General features: G+C 54.7%; 1 protein-coding gene and 1 long non-coding RNA gene across 7 annotated transcripts in view; both read left to right on the forward strand.

Annotated features, from left to right (window-relative positions):
- The window catches only part of ZMIZ1 (zinc finger MIZ-type containing 1), a 233,121-nt gene extending 226,433 nt beyond the window's left edge, over window positions 1-6,688 (forward strand). For 5 of the 6 annotated variants that reach the window (XM_042959832.1, XM_042959833.1, XM_042959834.1 and 2 more), the window contains 2 exons: window positions 1,529-1,786; window positions 3,337-6,688. In XM_042959832.1, coding sequence (XP_042815766.1) covers window positions 1,529-1,786; window positions 3,337-3,444 — 366 coding nt within the window. In that variant the 3' untranslated portion in view covers window positions 3,445-6,688. The remainder of the gene's footprint in view (window positions 1-1,528; window positions 1,787-3,336) is intronic. The other variant, XM_042959835.1, reaches the window with a different exon arrangement.
- A 616-nt stretch (window positions 6,689-7,304) lies between these two features.
- On the forward strand, window positions 7,305-12,726 carry LOC122231858. The gene is made up of 3 exons (XR_006209123.1): window positions 7,305-7,390; window positions 10,406-10,879; window positions 11,527-12,726. It is a non-coding gene; the product is annotated as an uncharacterized LOC122231858 (long non-coding RNA).
- The last annotated feature ends 3,393 nt before the right edge of the window (window positions 12,727-16,119 follow it).

Raw genomic sequence — 16,119 nt, forward strand, 5'->3', positions numbered from 1 at the left:
CCAGGAGTATGGAGCCACTCCCTGCCCCCCAGAATGGGCACTGTGGGGCACCCACGGGCATGGGTGGGAGTCACAAGCTGGCCTCTTACTGACAGTCATGGTGGCCATCCTTCCAGCCTCTCCTGGTCCTTCCCACCTCGTGTGCATCCCCCCCCACACCGTCCCACAGTCGTACAGTCAGTCCCGGGACAGAGGGGGCCCTGTGCTGCCTGGGGCTGGCTGGACTGAGCAGAGGCTCCCAGCAAGGCCTGGGAGCAGCTTTAGGAGAAACAGGAAGAGGTACTAGGGTCTGGAGATCAGGCTGCTGTTTCGAAACCCACGAAGGAAAAACGAAATGTGTGCATGGCCTGGAAGATGGGGTGGGTAGGAAGGTACAAAAAGACCAAGGAGACATTTGCTCACCGGCAGCCTGGCGGGTCAGGCTCCCCTTGGCTAGCATCGTGTGAGTGCGGTTGGGGGACCTGCTGGGGCACTGGCCGTGGGCTGAGAGTGTGGACTTGTGCTCCAAGATCTGAGCTCTGAAGGGAGGCTGCTTGGGATAGCACCCAGACCAGCAGGGAAGTTTCGATGTCATACACCATAAGGCCCCCTGCCCGGCCACAGCCCTGGTGTTTCAGTCCACGTGCACACAGGAGGGCACGGGCCTCTAGTGGATCTGTTAGAGAAGCACTTCCTGCCTCACCGGGGCACCCCCTCTGTGAGCCCTAGCGCCCAGCGAGGCACAGAGGTGCCTGTCTTCCTCAGCACCCGGGGACGCGGCCTACAGCTGCCTAGGTGGGTGGCCAACAGGAAGGGTCCGGCAATGCGGAGAAGCCCTGCTCTGCCCCTTTGACTCGGGGCTCACTTCTGCCCTACCCTGGGCAGCAGGCGGGGCTGGTCCCAAGGGGCCAGCCGCTGCCACCTCGGGCCCTTGGAAGGTGCCTCTGTGTCCAGCATCGCCCCCCCTCCCCCCCGGCCAGGGCCCGTTGGGGGACGCAGGCCCCTTCCTGAGCTGCACGCCTGCCCATGCTGTCTGTCCGTGTCTGCTCTCCGCTGCCCCGGGGCAGCGGGCAGGGGTGGGGGGAAGGGGTGTGCCGTACCACGCTGCCAGCGTCACCCTCCCCGCCTCCCCACTCCTTGGAAACATGCCCATTTGCTTCTCCATTCTGCCCTTCCTGTTCATTGTGGTGATGGTGTCCGGGCTACAGAGGCAGAGGGGCTTGCGGGGGGCCTGGACCATGCTCTCAGCGTCTGCTTGTCCCAGAGCTCTGGGCCACCTCCCTCCCGGCCCCCACATGGCCTCAGAGGCCCCGGCCCCGCCTCCCTCTCCACAGCCTTCCTGACTGGCAGCCTCGGGGGAGGACTTTTTTTGTTTGTTTCTCTGCAAAACGACAACAACAACAAAAAGCATTGAGCTCTGTAAGGGGGTAGCTTTGTTTTGGGGGTTTGTTATTTTCCTGGTTTTGTTTGGTTTTCATTTCTCCAGGCATCTCGTTGCTGTACCTCGTCACCTCACATTTCTTTTCTCCTGCTCTCTCCTCCTCCACAGATGCCACACGCTGGCAGTTCTGACCAGCCCCATCCCTCCATACAACAAGGTTTGCACGTCCCACACCCCAGCAGCCAGTCAGGGCCTCCATTACATCACAGTGGGGCTCCTCCTCCTCCTTCCCAGCCTCCCCGGCAACCGCCACAGGCCGCTCCCAGCAACCATCCACACAGCGACCTGACCTTTAACCCCTCCTCAGCCTTAGAGGGTCAGGCCGGAGCACAGGGAGCATCCGACATGCCGGAGCCTTCGCTGGATGTAAGTTGGGGTCACCACCGGCCTGGGGCTAGGCCTGGCGCTGGGACCTGCCCGAGAGCAGGGGTGGGTGTCGAGGGCTCAAGGCCCAGGGTGGAGGAGGTGCAGCTATGAGGGGGTGGGTGGGTGGTGGGTGGGCCTAGCCAGCCTGCCTCCCCTGGCTCCAGAACCAGGAAACCCCACAGTGGGGAAGCCTCACCAAGGGTCCCAGCATCCCTCCCCCGCCCCCTTCCCCACCTTGCCGGCACCTGCCCTTCGGTCCCCTCGGCCACAGTCCTGCAGCCCCTCCCTGCCCCACCCCACCTTCCCCCACAGGCCCTCACAGAGTCCCTCTGGGCCAGGGTCCTGGAGGAAGCACAGGAAGGCCCCCTGCCCTTCTTCCTTCCGACCCCCTCCCCGCCCCCACCCCCACATCAAGCTTGCCATCTCAGTGTTCGCCACACTCTCTGGCCTGAGGCAGGGGAAGGGCTGGAGTGACAGGGTCCCTCTGTCTGTCTCGCTGGTATGTGTCTGTGTCCAGTTTCCTGTCCGTGTGTTGTCCACGCCCTGTGTTGCCGCTTTGCTCCATCGCTCACTCAGAGAGGCCCCGGTGAGGGGTGACAGTAGGACCAGCCTCGGGTCGTGCCAGGACTACTGGGGCAGAAGTGGGTGGCTGAGATTCAGGGGTCTCCCACCTTGAGGCCCGACCGGTCTGGAAAGCCGGGTGGGAGGAGCCCTCGAGTGATGGGGGCCGGGTAGCCGGCTAGGGTGGGCCGGGAAGGGACATGTGGCACTTGCCCCTCCCATCCCACGCCCCTAGGCTCTAGATTCCCAGAGAGGAGGCCTGCTCTGCCCTCTCCACGCCTCAGCCCCACTGTGGTCGCCCTCGGCCCCGGCAGGCAGCGGCAGTCTTTATGGTGAATGGGGTTTACTCGGCTGTGCGGCCATCTAGGGTTCTCCCCCAGCTCTCCTCCCCAGACCCGTCCAGTGAGGGTGCTCTTAGGTTCATGAGGTTCCCCGGTGTGACAAAAGGAGTCCGAGGACCTCACAGTAGAGGGTAGGGAGAGTCTGCAGCCACAGCCCAGGGGCCGCAGGGAAGGATGGTTCCGTGCCGCCCTCTGGTCATAGGCTCACCAGGGAGCAGTGAGCTCCTGGGGGGAGGTCCAGGGTGCCGAGAGCTACAGGGACCACCGGCCTTACGTGCAAAGTCATGTGGTTTCTACTGGGAGGCCTTCGTGACCCAGGCTTCCTCTTGCCAGGGTCTTGGGGCCAGAGGAAGCCCGGAATCAAGAGAAAGCCCCCTGACCTGCCACGAGCCTTCCCGGCCGGCGGGCCGAGGGCCTGTCTCCCCCACACTGGAAATAAGCGCGGGTGTGCCCCAGGCTAGCACAGTGGCCTGGGCGCGTTTGAGGCCAGCCAGCACGGTTAGTGTCCCCTGTCCCGCCAGGACCCCGGGAAGCAGGTAGAGAAGCACGCACCCCGGCAGTCCTTGGGGGCACCCCTGCAGTCCTCACCCTGGGCCAGCCCAGCCCCTCAGCTGACACCTCATCTGGGCTTCTGTACTTCTTTTCCAGCTCCTTCCAGAACTCACAAATCCCGATGAGCTCCTCTCGTACCTGGATCCCCCCGACCTGCCGAGCAATAGTAACGATGACCTCCTGTCTCTCTTTGAGAACAACTGAAGCCCACCCCTCCACTGGGGCCATCCCCCCCCACTCTGCCTCCTTCCCCGTCTGTCCCACACACACTTTACCACTGGGAGCCCATGCCCTCAGACCGCCCCTGCTGCGGCCTTCTCAGAGCGGAGGGGCGGGAGGGTGCACTGTGAAGGCTGTGTGGGTCTGGTGCCCGTGCCCAGAGCAGGCCCTGAAGATGAGCCTCGAGGTGGGGAACCGGCCCGGCGAGAGGGCACACGCTGACAAAGCCTTCCTGGTCCCTCTGTGTGTGCTGATTCCAAACGACCCTCCAGTGCCCCCCGAGGTTCTTCCGGTTTCTAAACTGTAACCCTGCCTCCCTGCTTCCTGGCCCAGAGCCTCCTTCAAGTGACTGAGCCTGAGAGAAGGCGCCCCGAGACCCAGGCAGGCCCCGAGCCTTGGAGGAGCAGTGACGGTTGGCGGCAGTGAGAATGGCCCACCCACCACCACCACCACCACCACCACCACCACAGAAAAGCACAAACCTCTGGGAAAGAGAACTCTCTCAGGGGCCAAGGTCGTCGCTTTGACCCCTGACCTCTAAGCCAAGATACCCTGTAAACACTCTCTCTCAGAAAGCAGAGAAAAAAGGACAAGATTCTGTGTTCGAGAGAGGGTGTGCCATTCCTGCTTGGGGACCGGTGGGAAAGGGGGTCAGGGCCTCCTCAGAGCCAGGACAGTGCAGCTGGCCCCATGACCTCTGGACTCAGTCCGGGGCCCGGCCTCGGGGAGCAGAGGGAGAGAGTCCCCAGCCAAAATTACTGTGCCCTTAGTTGGGGGGCAGGGGGATGCCGCCAGCCGGAGTCCGATAGGAACGGCAACTTACAACTTTGCTCCGAGCCACTCCCTGTTTTTCAATGACGATTAATTAAGCTACGGAGTCATCTGAGAAAGGGGACGGTAGACTTGGATGGCAAGCAACCCATTTCTCTCCACGCGTCCTGTTTCCTCCCTCCTGCCCCCACCCACGTCTCCCAGACTGTTACGGGGGACACCTGCTTCCCTCTGTCCCACTTCTGCTGTGTCCGCCCCGACAGCCGGGTGGGCCGGTGGAGGGGCGGGGGAGGCTCAGGCGCCTGTGCGGGCATGGCGCAGGCACCTCTCCGGCCCCCCCGTCCCGGCTGTCCCTGTGCTCAAGGCTGCCCCAGCTGCACCCCAGTCCGTCACCACACGTGCCGGGATGTGCCCGCCAGCGTCACGTGGTGTCTCTGTGCCGCACTTGGCTGCCGGCCTCTCCTTCCCTCTGTGTCCCCCTGCCCTGCAAAGCTGCCCACACTCCTGCTCACCGGAGCAGAAGCAGCCTCTGGTCTTTCCCTCCACTGCCTCGCTCCATCCGGCTTACTGCTCTCGGAGTCTCCCGGGTAGCTTGTGGGGCGTCCGTTTCGTCTGGGGGTCCTCTGTCCCCCTAAGCCGCATGGCCTGTGATGCTGCTGGGCCGTCACTTGGGTCACGTCTGTGAATTCGTTGCGCCCCTCCCTGCTGCTGCCTGGGGTCTCCTGCTTCCCATCCACTGTCCGTGTTCTCGAGCTCCGTCTCCCCCTGTGGCGGGTGGTCCCCAGCACTCCTCTGGATTTGACCGGAACGGTGGCCCCAGCTGTTGATTTCCAGTCACTGTACCAGACAGCCGGCACAAGGTTTTCTGTAGGAAAGCTGCCATTGTCCCCGCCCCCTTTTCCTTTGTCCTGTTGTCGAGGTTTTTTCAAACAGCGTGGTGTTCAGTATGCAAATCAATTATTTTGAGAATTGCTTTTGTAAATATCTTTGTGAATATTTTAGTATTGTCTTTGATAATATTCAACATTTTCATGACCTGGTTATAGCCTTTGCTGGTGTTTTTAAAATACCTTGACTCAACAACAAGACCGAGTCCTTTTTTTTAAAAAACAACAAACAAAAACAAAAAAGCAACCAGGGCCTATTTGTACAGATGAAGGGACAAAGTACGTGGGTGGCTGTGCCGTGAGTTCGAGCAGGCCGCCCACTGTTCAGAGCCATCCCCAGTCAGCTGGTGGGGACAAGACGATGCCAGGTAGCACGTGGCCGTCCTTGCCCAGTGGCCGATAGCCCTGGCAGGTGGCCACGCTCCTGTGTTCGGCCATCTGGGAATGTTCTGCCCCAGACAGACTTCCAAATGCCTTCCTTAGAAGTTCCTGCTTCCTGCTGTGCTACTTTTTCCCAGAAAGGCCTGGGGTCCATTCTGGTTCTTATCGGGTGTCCCTACTCCGCTCACCAACCTACCCACAGCTTTCTAGTACAGAGGGTCGATCTGCTCCCCACAGCCCGGGCTCTGGGCACCTCCCTCAACCATCTCTGAGGAAGCCAGGGCTCGGCACCTGAGGCAGGTTTCCTGGGGCCCCTCCCAAGCGAACCTCCACCAGCAAGTTGGACAAAGAGCTTTCCCGAACCGTGGTGCCTGAAGCCCATGCTCTGGGAACGTCCTCTCCCGGAGTGATTTTGGAGCCAGGCCAGGGGGGCGAGGGAGGCAGAAAGGTGTCCGGGGCTGGAGAGACCCCCGGTTGGTGACAGATTCGGGTGACGACAGCCTCCCCAAGCAAGGGCGCTTCTGAACTCCGGGGTGGGGATGCTTCCCTCATCCTTTTGGACGACTACTTGGAGCCATAAGTAACCTCAGCAAAAACGAGGCCTCAGCAAGCCACTTCTCTGTGACAAGCATCCACCCAGGCCGTAGACACGTTTCTGCTGCCACTCCACAAGACGGACAGGGCGCCAGCGGGCAGGCGGGAAGGCCCCAGTACAGGCAATCACCCCATCTCCTTGGTTCGAAGCTTTACCCGTGTATCATGTTCCCTGTAGCCATTTTATTTTTGAAGACACTTCTCATCCTTTCTCCCTAATGAAAGCCCTAACCACCACCCCCCCCCACACCCCCACCCCAGAGAGCTACACGTCTGCTCCCTCGACCTGACCATCTAGACAGGATGACGTCAGCAGCAGCGACTCAAGGGACGTGTGTACATATGTAAATGAGAAATAGAGACACGTTAACAGATGCATTCATTTCCCTTGGAATGTGTATTGTTTTTATTTTACGGAACAAAACAAAACAAACAAAAAAAAAAAAAGGCTTGAAACTCCATCTTAACGTGAAAAACTAGATCCTGTTAGCGTTTGTGAGGTCTCTCTCCACCTTTGTCTTATGTAATATACTCTGCCCCTGTGTGGAAAGGAATTTTTGTTCTGTTTTGTTTTTTATTTTACCTCCATGTACTATTTAGCTTCCGGTGTACTGGTCCTGCCACCTGTGTATTTTTAGGGTGCTATGGAAATAATGAAAAGAAATGGGGATTTCAGACGAAAATTGTAACCAAATTCATACTTTGTATAATTTTTGATATCATGATTGCAGGTGATTCACATGTCCACACATAAACACACCCACAGCACAGCCTGAAGTAACCCCCACAGAAATTGTCATTGTCTTTGTACATCTCTGTACAATGCAACCATTTCAAACTTTAAACTGGTCAGAAACCTAATTGTGATTTCTAGTCTTGCAAAGCTGTATGTAGTTAGATGATGTGACAACCTCTAATATTTATCTAATAAATATGTATTCAGATGAAACCTGTATATTAGGTGTTCATGTGGTTATTTTGTATTTAAAGATCAAATTATTTGACTATTGCTAGACATTTCTATACTCTGTTGTAACACTGAGGTATCTCATTTGCCCATGTTAATTGTTTTCTAAATAAATTGACAAAAAACGAAGGTTTGGCGAATTAGCTATTTTGTGAACTTTAAGGAGCGGTTTGGGTGTTTGTTTCTGCTTCTAAACCACCACCCCTGCCTGATCACCTGGCAAAACCAAAACAAAACAGAAACGGCAAGCAGGCAAGCAGGCAGGTGGTTTGGTGTTGATCTGGAGGAGCCCCTACCTCGGTGTCCCTGGAGGAGACACTGGAGTGGCCAGGTGAGCATGTTCAGAGCCCAGAGCCTTCTTCCGGCAGGACCCTGATCTGCGGCAGGCCCCGCTCCTGACAGTGGGACAACCAGGTGGGGAGGGGACCCTGAGCAGGGCCAGGCCCTGTACGGGCTGCTGGGGACTCAGGAAACGTGTGCGATGCTGGCCGGGGCTCTGAGAGCAAGCCCCTTGCGGATTTTCCGGCTTTACAGACCGGGAACCTATTCGTGCCAAGCTCCAGAGGGTGCTGTGCAAAAGCAGCCAGAATGAAGAGCTGGACCACTGACTCAGCCACGCTCCTCGTTGGCTGTCTCACCGTCTCCCTCTGGCCACCCTACTCCCCAGCACCACTGCCCCCGACCCTGTAAGGGGACCTTGGGTTTTCTCTTCTCTGTGACTGCGCTTTACATGGGGTTCTAGAACTACCTACCTGGGCCACTGTCCTAACTATCCTCAAAGAAAGAAGTAGGGGCTAGCAGGCACCCCAAAATATATCCCCTGGAGTGTGTGTGGGAATGTGTGTCAGGAGAGTGTGCAGGTCCCTTAAGTGTGTGTGTGTGGGAGGGATATGCAGGGGGGGGATATGGGTGCTTCTGGGGCTTCTCCAGGGTGGCCAGTTTCTCTTTTCAGTGGGAGATGGAAAGGGAGGGGGGAAGGAAAAACTTACATTAAAAATGGAATCTTGGGTGGCGCCGACTTCAGCTCAGGTCACGATCTCGCCATCTGTGAGTCCAAGCCCCGCGTCGGGCTCTGTGCTGACAGCTCAGAGCCTGGAGCCTGCTTCAGATTCTGTCTCCGTCTCTCTCTGCCCCTCCCCTGCTCACACTCTGTCTCTGAAAAATGAATGAACCTTAAAACAATTTTAAAAATGGAATCCTGTTGGGGCGCCAGGGTGGCTCAGTCGGTTAAGTGTCCGACTTAGTGTCCACCTGGGTCATGATCTCACGGTTCGTGAGTTCGAGCCCTGCATCGGGCTCTGTGCTGACAGTGCGGAGCCTGCTTGGGATTCTCTCTCTCCCTCTCTCTCTGCCCCTCCCCTGCTTGCATTCTCTCTCTCTCTCTCAAAATAAATAAGTAAACTTAAAAAAACAAAATGGAATCCTGGTCACTGCTAAGCCGCGGGCACTGACTGCCTTCTGCCAGCATCACGAGGGCCGGAAGCATTTTCTCTGAGAGCAGACACCCCGGTGGGTAGCGTGAGTGAGAAGGGCCCACCCCAGCCTCCTGTCGACTCTAGGGCAGTGCTTCCCCACAAGTGGAGGGACCTATGAAATCCCAGTTGGGCTGTGACCAGCATTTAGATGAGGACTAAGTAGAACACCAAGAGCACTTTGTAGGGTTACAGAGCAAGGGTGGAGATTGATCATGAAACATGCGTTGCAGTTTGTGTGTGTGTGTGTGTGTGTGTGTGTGTGCTGAATCATGATGTGAAATTAATTCTTACTTGTGGGCTGTGGTTGAAAACAAAAAGTTTGAATGCCATGGCCTTGAAGGCAGGAAGTGGGCAGGGGGTGGGGAGGGAGAGGCAGGGCGGTATGCTCCTCTAACTTTACATAAAAAGCAAACCGTCCAGGCATTCCAGCTGCAGAGCCTGAAACCGGTAGTGCAGCTAAACACAGGCCTGGGGGGGGGGGCCTGGCCAGGCTGCGTGGAGGCCCACCCCGCCCCACTAGATTCCCCGGGGACTGGCCCAGAATAAGAAGTCCACGGGAAAAGCCCGAGGAGGGCCTGGCTCAGGGCTGCGTGCAGGTCGCAGCCCCCGGGTGTGGGGCCACGCATCACATCCTCCAGCTCCTGCGTCATCTTGGGTTTCTGTTCTTTGAAACCCACCCCTCAAAGCCCCACCCTGAATCCGATGACTGTCCCTCCGCATAAGGCCATAGGGTGCTGTTGGGGAAAGTCACTCAGTCCCACAGGTCGATGCCAGGACAAAGCAGTGTCTCTAGTCTCACCGAGACCTCAGAACATGGTCTCCTCCCCCGCCCCCATCCACCCACGTCCCTTGTCCCGTCCTGTGCTCCAGCCACCTGCTCAACCACGCCCATCCCACTCTAAGCAAATTACCCAACTATCACCCAGAACCCCCACCTGCTCCCCCACCCACAACCCTACCTCCACCCTCCCCCGGGCTTATCTTCTTCTGTCCAGGCCCAGAGGATGTGGCGTCCTTTCTCCAGTCAGGGCCAGCCCCTCCCCCAGCCCCTGACACCCCTACCTCCTTCTCTTCTGGGTGGGACTTCATCAGTTGGCCCCTGTACCTTCTGTACCTGTACCTTCCTGTATCTTCCCCGAGTGTGGAGCTTTGGGCCCTAGGGTTGTGAGGTCTAACAGCCCGCATCCCACCCTTTGCTGGCCACCTCTCCCCATTCCTTCTCATGCGGACTCCTGGGCCGAGGAAACTGCCCACGCTCACCGTCTTTCCTTGCTCACTCGTCATCCTCGACGCCCTACGGCACACATCTCGGAAGTTCCCTGAAACTTCTCTAGCAAGCTCACCTGTGACCTCTTGGTTGCTAGAGCCCCTGCTGCTCTTGGAGATCGGCCCTCACGACTACATTTGATAGTTGCCATCCTCCTTTGAGACTCTTATCTTGGATCCCATGACAACACCCCGCGTTGGGTCTTCAGTTCTCCTTGAGTGCTTCTGACCATGCCTTTTCTGTCGTCTTCATGGGTTCCTGTAGTAACTAGGTGCTGTGGAGCTCCTGCCAGCTCTGTATCTGGCACCCATCCCTCCACAGCTAAGGGCGTTGACTGCCTACAGTTCACAACTTCTCTTCACCAGGGAATTGCCCTCAGCAGACGGGACCTCCTTGCCTGGGAGGTTACCCACTCCCCCACTCCCACACACACCCCTGCCAGGAAGCCCGCAGCAAAGACTGAGTGCTAACAGCACAGCCTCTTTGCTGCGGTGTGGTTCGTGTTCCAGAGTCTTCTTTGTGGATCAGGCCAGACTTTACCTGAAGTCATATGCTTGCTTGACTCTGTCCCCTTCCCTCTTCTGCCTCACGACCTCCCTTGTAGGTTTCTCCCGAGAGACGTCCCTCAATGAATCACAAGAATCTGAAGGCCTGTCTCGGGCTCTGCTCCTAGGCAACCAGACCTAAGGCAGCGGGTGCTGGGAGCAGGCCTGGGAGCCAGCCTCTGAGGACAGGATGCTAGGGATAGTCACTGACCGGACGGCAACGGTGCCCCATCCCTGGGGATAGCACGGGCATGGGACAGCCATGATTCGCTATGACTTCCACCTGCAGAAAACTGGTAAGGGGGCTGCACCATCTGGGGCAATCTGGCATTTGGGAGTTAAGAGGAAAGAGTAAGCATTAAGCCCATGGAATGGAGCGGCCATTGCTAAGTGCCATCGACTCACTCAAGAAAGGAAATTGCATTCTCAGATGTCTTACTCGGCCATTTAAAACAAAGTGTGAGAGTCCGAGGAAAGCACTGAAGGAAGGAAGCATCGAAGCACGTATCTCCTGCAGCTGGAGTGCAAATCAGGTGAGGACTTCACCATAGGGGTCCGAGAAGTTCAGAAAGCACTCCGTGCTTTGGCCAGGCGTCCTATGCCAAAATCAGGCCCCTCACAGGGGAGGAGTGAGACCTCAAGACTTGGGACGGGGACAGTCGTACCAACCGTGCCAAATGTCTATTGCCACTTGGAGGGCCTATTATAACCAGCTGGCAGAGAAGGAAAATTGCTGAACTTGGTTCACAGATGAGACAACTTGGGGTGTGGGTGACAGCCACAAGTGGAGCCCCACTCGAGATGGAAAGACCGAGGCGGAAGGGAATCCTCCCACTAGGCAGGGACCTGGGCAGGACACCTGGCCATCTATTTTGCATGGAGAGAGAAGCGACCTGAAAAGGGGGGCAGATACATACTCCTGGGCAGTGGCAAGTGGCTTAACCAGTTGGTTAAGGGTGTGGAAAGAGCAAGATTGGACTACCAGGGACAGGGAGCTCGGGGAAGGAGGCAGGAGGTTAGGCCTATGGAAGCGGGCAAGAAGCATGAGGATCCACGTAACACATTTTTACGTGCACCAGAGAGCATCCGCCGCAGGTAACAGCAGACAACCATGGAGGCGAGACAACTGGGCCAGCGGACGTCAGCCAGTCTCTGTTCTAACCCGTCTCCCCCCATCTAGGCTGGCACAATCTGGGCTCAGGACCAGAGTGTCGTGGAGACAGAGATCAAGTTACACGTGAGCCCACCAGCTTGGGTGTCCTCTCTCGAAGGCTGATCCAGCTGCTGCCCTGGCTGAAGTCCAACCTGTCATCAACAGAGACCGTGCCGACCCTCTGAGACGTGAACACCCCATGAGGAGACCAGCTAGCCCCTCGGTGGCAAGTTTATCACCTAGGACCTCTTCCACCCTAGAAAGGCAGTGGTCCACTCTGTCCAGGATCGACGCCTAGTCTGAGAATGGGTCTGCCTTTCTTTCTTATGGAGCCTTAGGTCGCCACCACTGTCTGAAAGCTCACGGACACGGGCTCCCATACAACATCACTACAGACCGAGAGCCTACTTACAGAAAGGCGGTGTGCCCGTGGATACATTCTGATAGGTTCCACTGGCCCTACCACAGGGTGCACCATGCCGATCTCATGGATGGTAGAATGGCCTCTTCAAGATGCAGCTGAGGTACCAAAGGGGTGGCATCCTGGGAGAATGGGCTGCTACTCTCCAGGTCACACTGCACATGGCAAAGCAATGACCACCCCGTGTCTGCCAACAGGCAGACAGATTAAACTCAATGTGAGAAGCAAGCGGATCTGAGCGGGGCAAGGGGAGGACTGTACGAACACCAATGCTCCACCCAGATCCCCTCTGCTGGGCCCAGGCACCCCTTCCCCAGCTGCGGGAGTATTGACCCTTTCTCTAGAGAATGGCCCTGAGGAGACAGGAGCTGCGTCATCTGGGAAGTTGCACCCTCTTGGGGGCAGCCGGCAGCCCACAATGACCAACGCAGAGTATGAAATGAATGCCAGCTCCCTTCCTTCAGGAGAGACTACTCTGTGATGTGCTCATGCTCTGAAGCCCTCGCTCTGGGATCAAGCCAAGAGGGTCCTCTCCCTGCCCCATCCCCCTCTTACAGGTGGTTTCAGAAGAGCCAGCCCACAATCCATCAACTTCACAAGAATCCGGGTCTCAGGCTCTGCTTCCGGAGAGCCCCATTCAAGGCAACAGCTCTTTGTTCTCGCATTCTCTAAATATTGGTCTTGCCCCCTTGTCTTAGTTGTCTTAGTCTGCAATTTCTCTGTGTGCATCTCAACCTCTCCTATGACCTTAATAACCAAGCTTTTTTCCAGTTCGTGCATGCTTTTATTAATTTTTAATAGTTCATTTTTCCAACAACGTTGAAGTAGTCGAAAAATATTGAAAACCTGACAAATAGGTATCATAAAACTTACATTATTTTAAACTTAAATATTTCATTTATACCCCAAGCGGAATCTATTATCATTTTACTTTCCTGTCTTCAATGGAAGTAAACGCATCAATAATATCTTAAAAATATACATGTTACCTATCTGCTTTTCAACTGAGATTTGCCGTATTTTATCATTTCTCATAATCTAGTGACAAGTTTAAATAATTTCAAAGTGATAGCAGGTTACTAAAACCTCATTCGCAGGACCCCACTGTGTCTATTATTATTAAAGAGACTATCAAGACCACTTCTAAATTTGGGTAAGATTACACTAGGCAAAATTTGTGACTCAGTTTTAGAAGAAAAAACATGATGGTGGTTTTTTTTTTTTTAATGTATGAAAACTGACACCTGCATCCACTGATTTATACATTTCCAATTTCTTTCTTTTTTATTTTCTCATTCAGATATTATATTCATGTATCTTCCTAAGTTTTAAAGCACTAATGACTTGCCTCCTTAAATATCTATCCAATCCGACGTCTTATTTCCATCCCTAATGCTGTTACTGTCATTCAAGACCACTGTCAGTTCCCATCTGGACAATTCGCCACTCTCTCCCCTGTCTCTTTGCCCCCAGTGTTGTTCTCTTCAGATCCATTGTGATACAGACTTCTGTCACTCACTCAAATTTGGTTCCCCTAAGCTTCTGGGCACCTGGAATGATTACACATCCCCATTCCTTATAGGCGGGGCCCACGTGAACAATTCTGGGAGATGGGTTATGAGCCTACATAGTGTGGGTCACCTCTAGGCCACAGCATTTAGTTACCATTGCGAGGATCCCCAATACGCTTGTCCCTGCCATGTGACAAGGAGGCTACGTGTTATAAAGAGTACAGTTGCAGGATGGCAGAGCCTCTATGAGCCTGAGTCCCTGAATGGTTTCTGGAGGGAGCCAAGCATCCCACTGATCTATGGTGGCAACGTAGCTTGAGTTAAAAAGAAAAAAAAAATCTTTATTAAGCTAGTGACATTTAAGTGTTACTTTCCTTTTTTTAAATTTTTTTTTTAATTTCTTTTTTTCATAAGATTATGTATTTATTTTGAGAGAGAGAACGCACTCGTGAAGGGGCAGAGAGGGAGAGAGAGAGAGAGAGAGGGAGGGAGAGAGAATCCCAAGCAGGTTCCTCACCGTCAGTGCAGACCCCGACCCGGGGCTCTATCTCATGAACAGTGAGATCAAGACCTGAGCCAAAATCAAGAGTCAGACGCTTAACTGACTGAGTCACCCGGGTGCCCCGAGTGTTCATTTCCTACTGCAGCAAAAAACTAGCCTTTTCTGCCTCGTACATCCACCCTTACATGACTAGCTACTGCTAATCGTACAGCCATTTACTGAACATTTGCTACCTGTCCGGTACTATACTAATTGCGTTGTTTAATTCTGTTTTTTCACTGCAGCACAACCACAAGGCCACACCATTTCATAGAAGAGAGAAGTGAGGAACAGACAAGTAACTTACTGGGAGAGGATGTTCCAAACCCTAATGTCTATAGCACCAGACAGGGAAAGGTCAGGTGTAAGGTACAAATACACGGAAATATTCCTCACTTTCATTAAGACATATGCTCTCTCCCCTTGTTCCCCCAAGACAGCACCCTCCTGGCTTCATGTTCATTTTGATACGAGACATGGCGTAGTAGTCTTCTAATGTTTCTGTACACAGTCACCCCAAACTTAGCGACTTAAAACAACACCAATGTATTATATTCCATTCCTGAAGGCCAGAAGTCCCAGATGGTTCTCACGAGGGTAAAAGCCTCTAGGGCTTCCTTAGGGAGACCCTAGGGAAGAATCCATTTTCTTGCCTTTTCCAGTTTTCAGAGGCCACCCATGTTCCCTGGCTCATGGCCCCTTCCTTCCACGGCCAGTGAAGTCTTTGTCACTTCTCGTCCCTCTGACACTGACTCTTCTGCCCCATATTCCACATTTAAGGACCAGCCGGGATCATTCCGCCTTCTCAAGGTCAGGTGATAAGCAACCTTAATTACATCTGTAACTTTAATTGCCCTTTGCCGCGTACTGTGACATATTCACAGATTGCAGGCATTAGAGCATGGACGTCTTTGGATGCCATTGCTCTGCCTACACATGGATACAGAGAATTATTTCTCTACTGTAAGAAAGAAATAGTGAAAGTTGCTGCTGAGGCATGATGTGCCCTGGCATCAGTATCGGGCAGACAGTTGGGAGAAGGTAGAGATTGTGGACAGCCAGCAAGCATCAGCGGTGACCAAGGGGCGTCTGCTTCTCTAGGTGTTTGCTGCCAGGTCAAGGTGCCAACCCAGTTGTTGGCTGATTTTCGAATTTTCCAAGAGACTCTGGAAATGCAGATTTTTTTTAATGTCAACAAGCAAACAAAAATATGCAAAGATGCCATGTGATCCAAATAAAGCCCAAGGTGGGCTGCATCTGACTCAATGGCCCTTAGTCCTTCACCTTGACCCGGGGCCATATGCTGGTTTAAGTGGCAGGACTGAGATGCAACCCCAGAGCTGTGGGACTCCAGAGGGCAAGGCTTAACCCCATGTTCTGTACCTCTAGATCTCCTGGAGAGACCCATTCCTGCTTACAAGCCCTTCAGAGGTACCCATGGTCTGCAGATCTCAAGACTGGTCCCGTCTCCCACCATCCCAGCCCTGAACTTCACTCTCTCCTTAGCCATCATTGCATACCACCCTGTTTCTCCCTTCCATATCTCTGCCGATGACTGTCCCCTGTCTCTGAACGTCACGCTAGACTTTTGCCTACCCTTCCCCTCTTTCCCTGGCTGCGACTGAAGGGTGGCCGTGTTTGGCCCACACGACCAAACCCCCCTCTCTCTCAGCCAGCTAGACCAAGATAGACACACAACCCAAAGGATTAGCTGGCCAGTGACCCATCACATTACCTCCTTTGCTCAAGAATTTGGCCTGAGATGAAAAGGCTGCGGGGTGGCCGCCTGCGGCCCCAGTTGGGCTGGAAGCCTGGCCTCCTCTCTGAACTCTTCCTGCTTATAAAGGTTGTCTGTTGTTAGGCCCCATCTTTGCCTGGAACTTAATCCCTCCCCTCCAGACTGCATGAATTCCTTGTACCTTCTTATGAATTGTCTGATATCAAAAGTTAAGTCTTCTGACCCCTGCCACTAGACCAAAGGGAGATTTCTAGCTTTTAACTAAACAGACACCTGTTACAATGAGAATCCGTGTCCAGCAAAGATAAGGTCTCAGCTTTCGTGGGCTTGAGAGGCTCTGAGGTCTGAACAGTGGTCCTTTCTCCTGGCCCAGTGTCGTCCCCACAAGGCAGAAAAGGCCAGCCAGAAC

Source organism: Panthera tigris, chromosome D2 (assembly GCF_018350195.1).
Source record: "Panthera tigris isolate Pti1 chromosome D2, P.tigris_Pti1_mat1.1, whole genome shotgun sequence".
Taxonomy (NCBI): domain Eukaryota; kingdom Metazoa; phylum Chordata; class Mammalia; order Carnivora; family Felidae; genus Panthera; species Panthera tigris.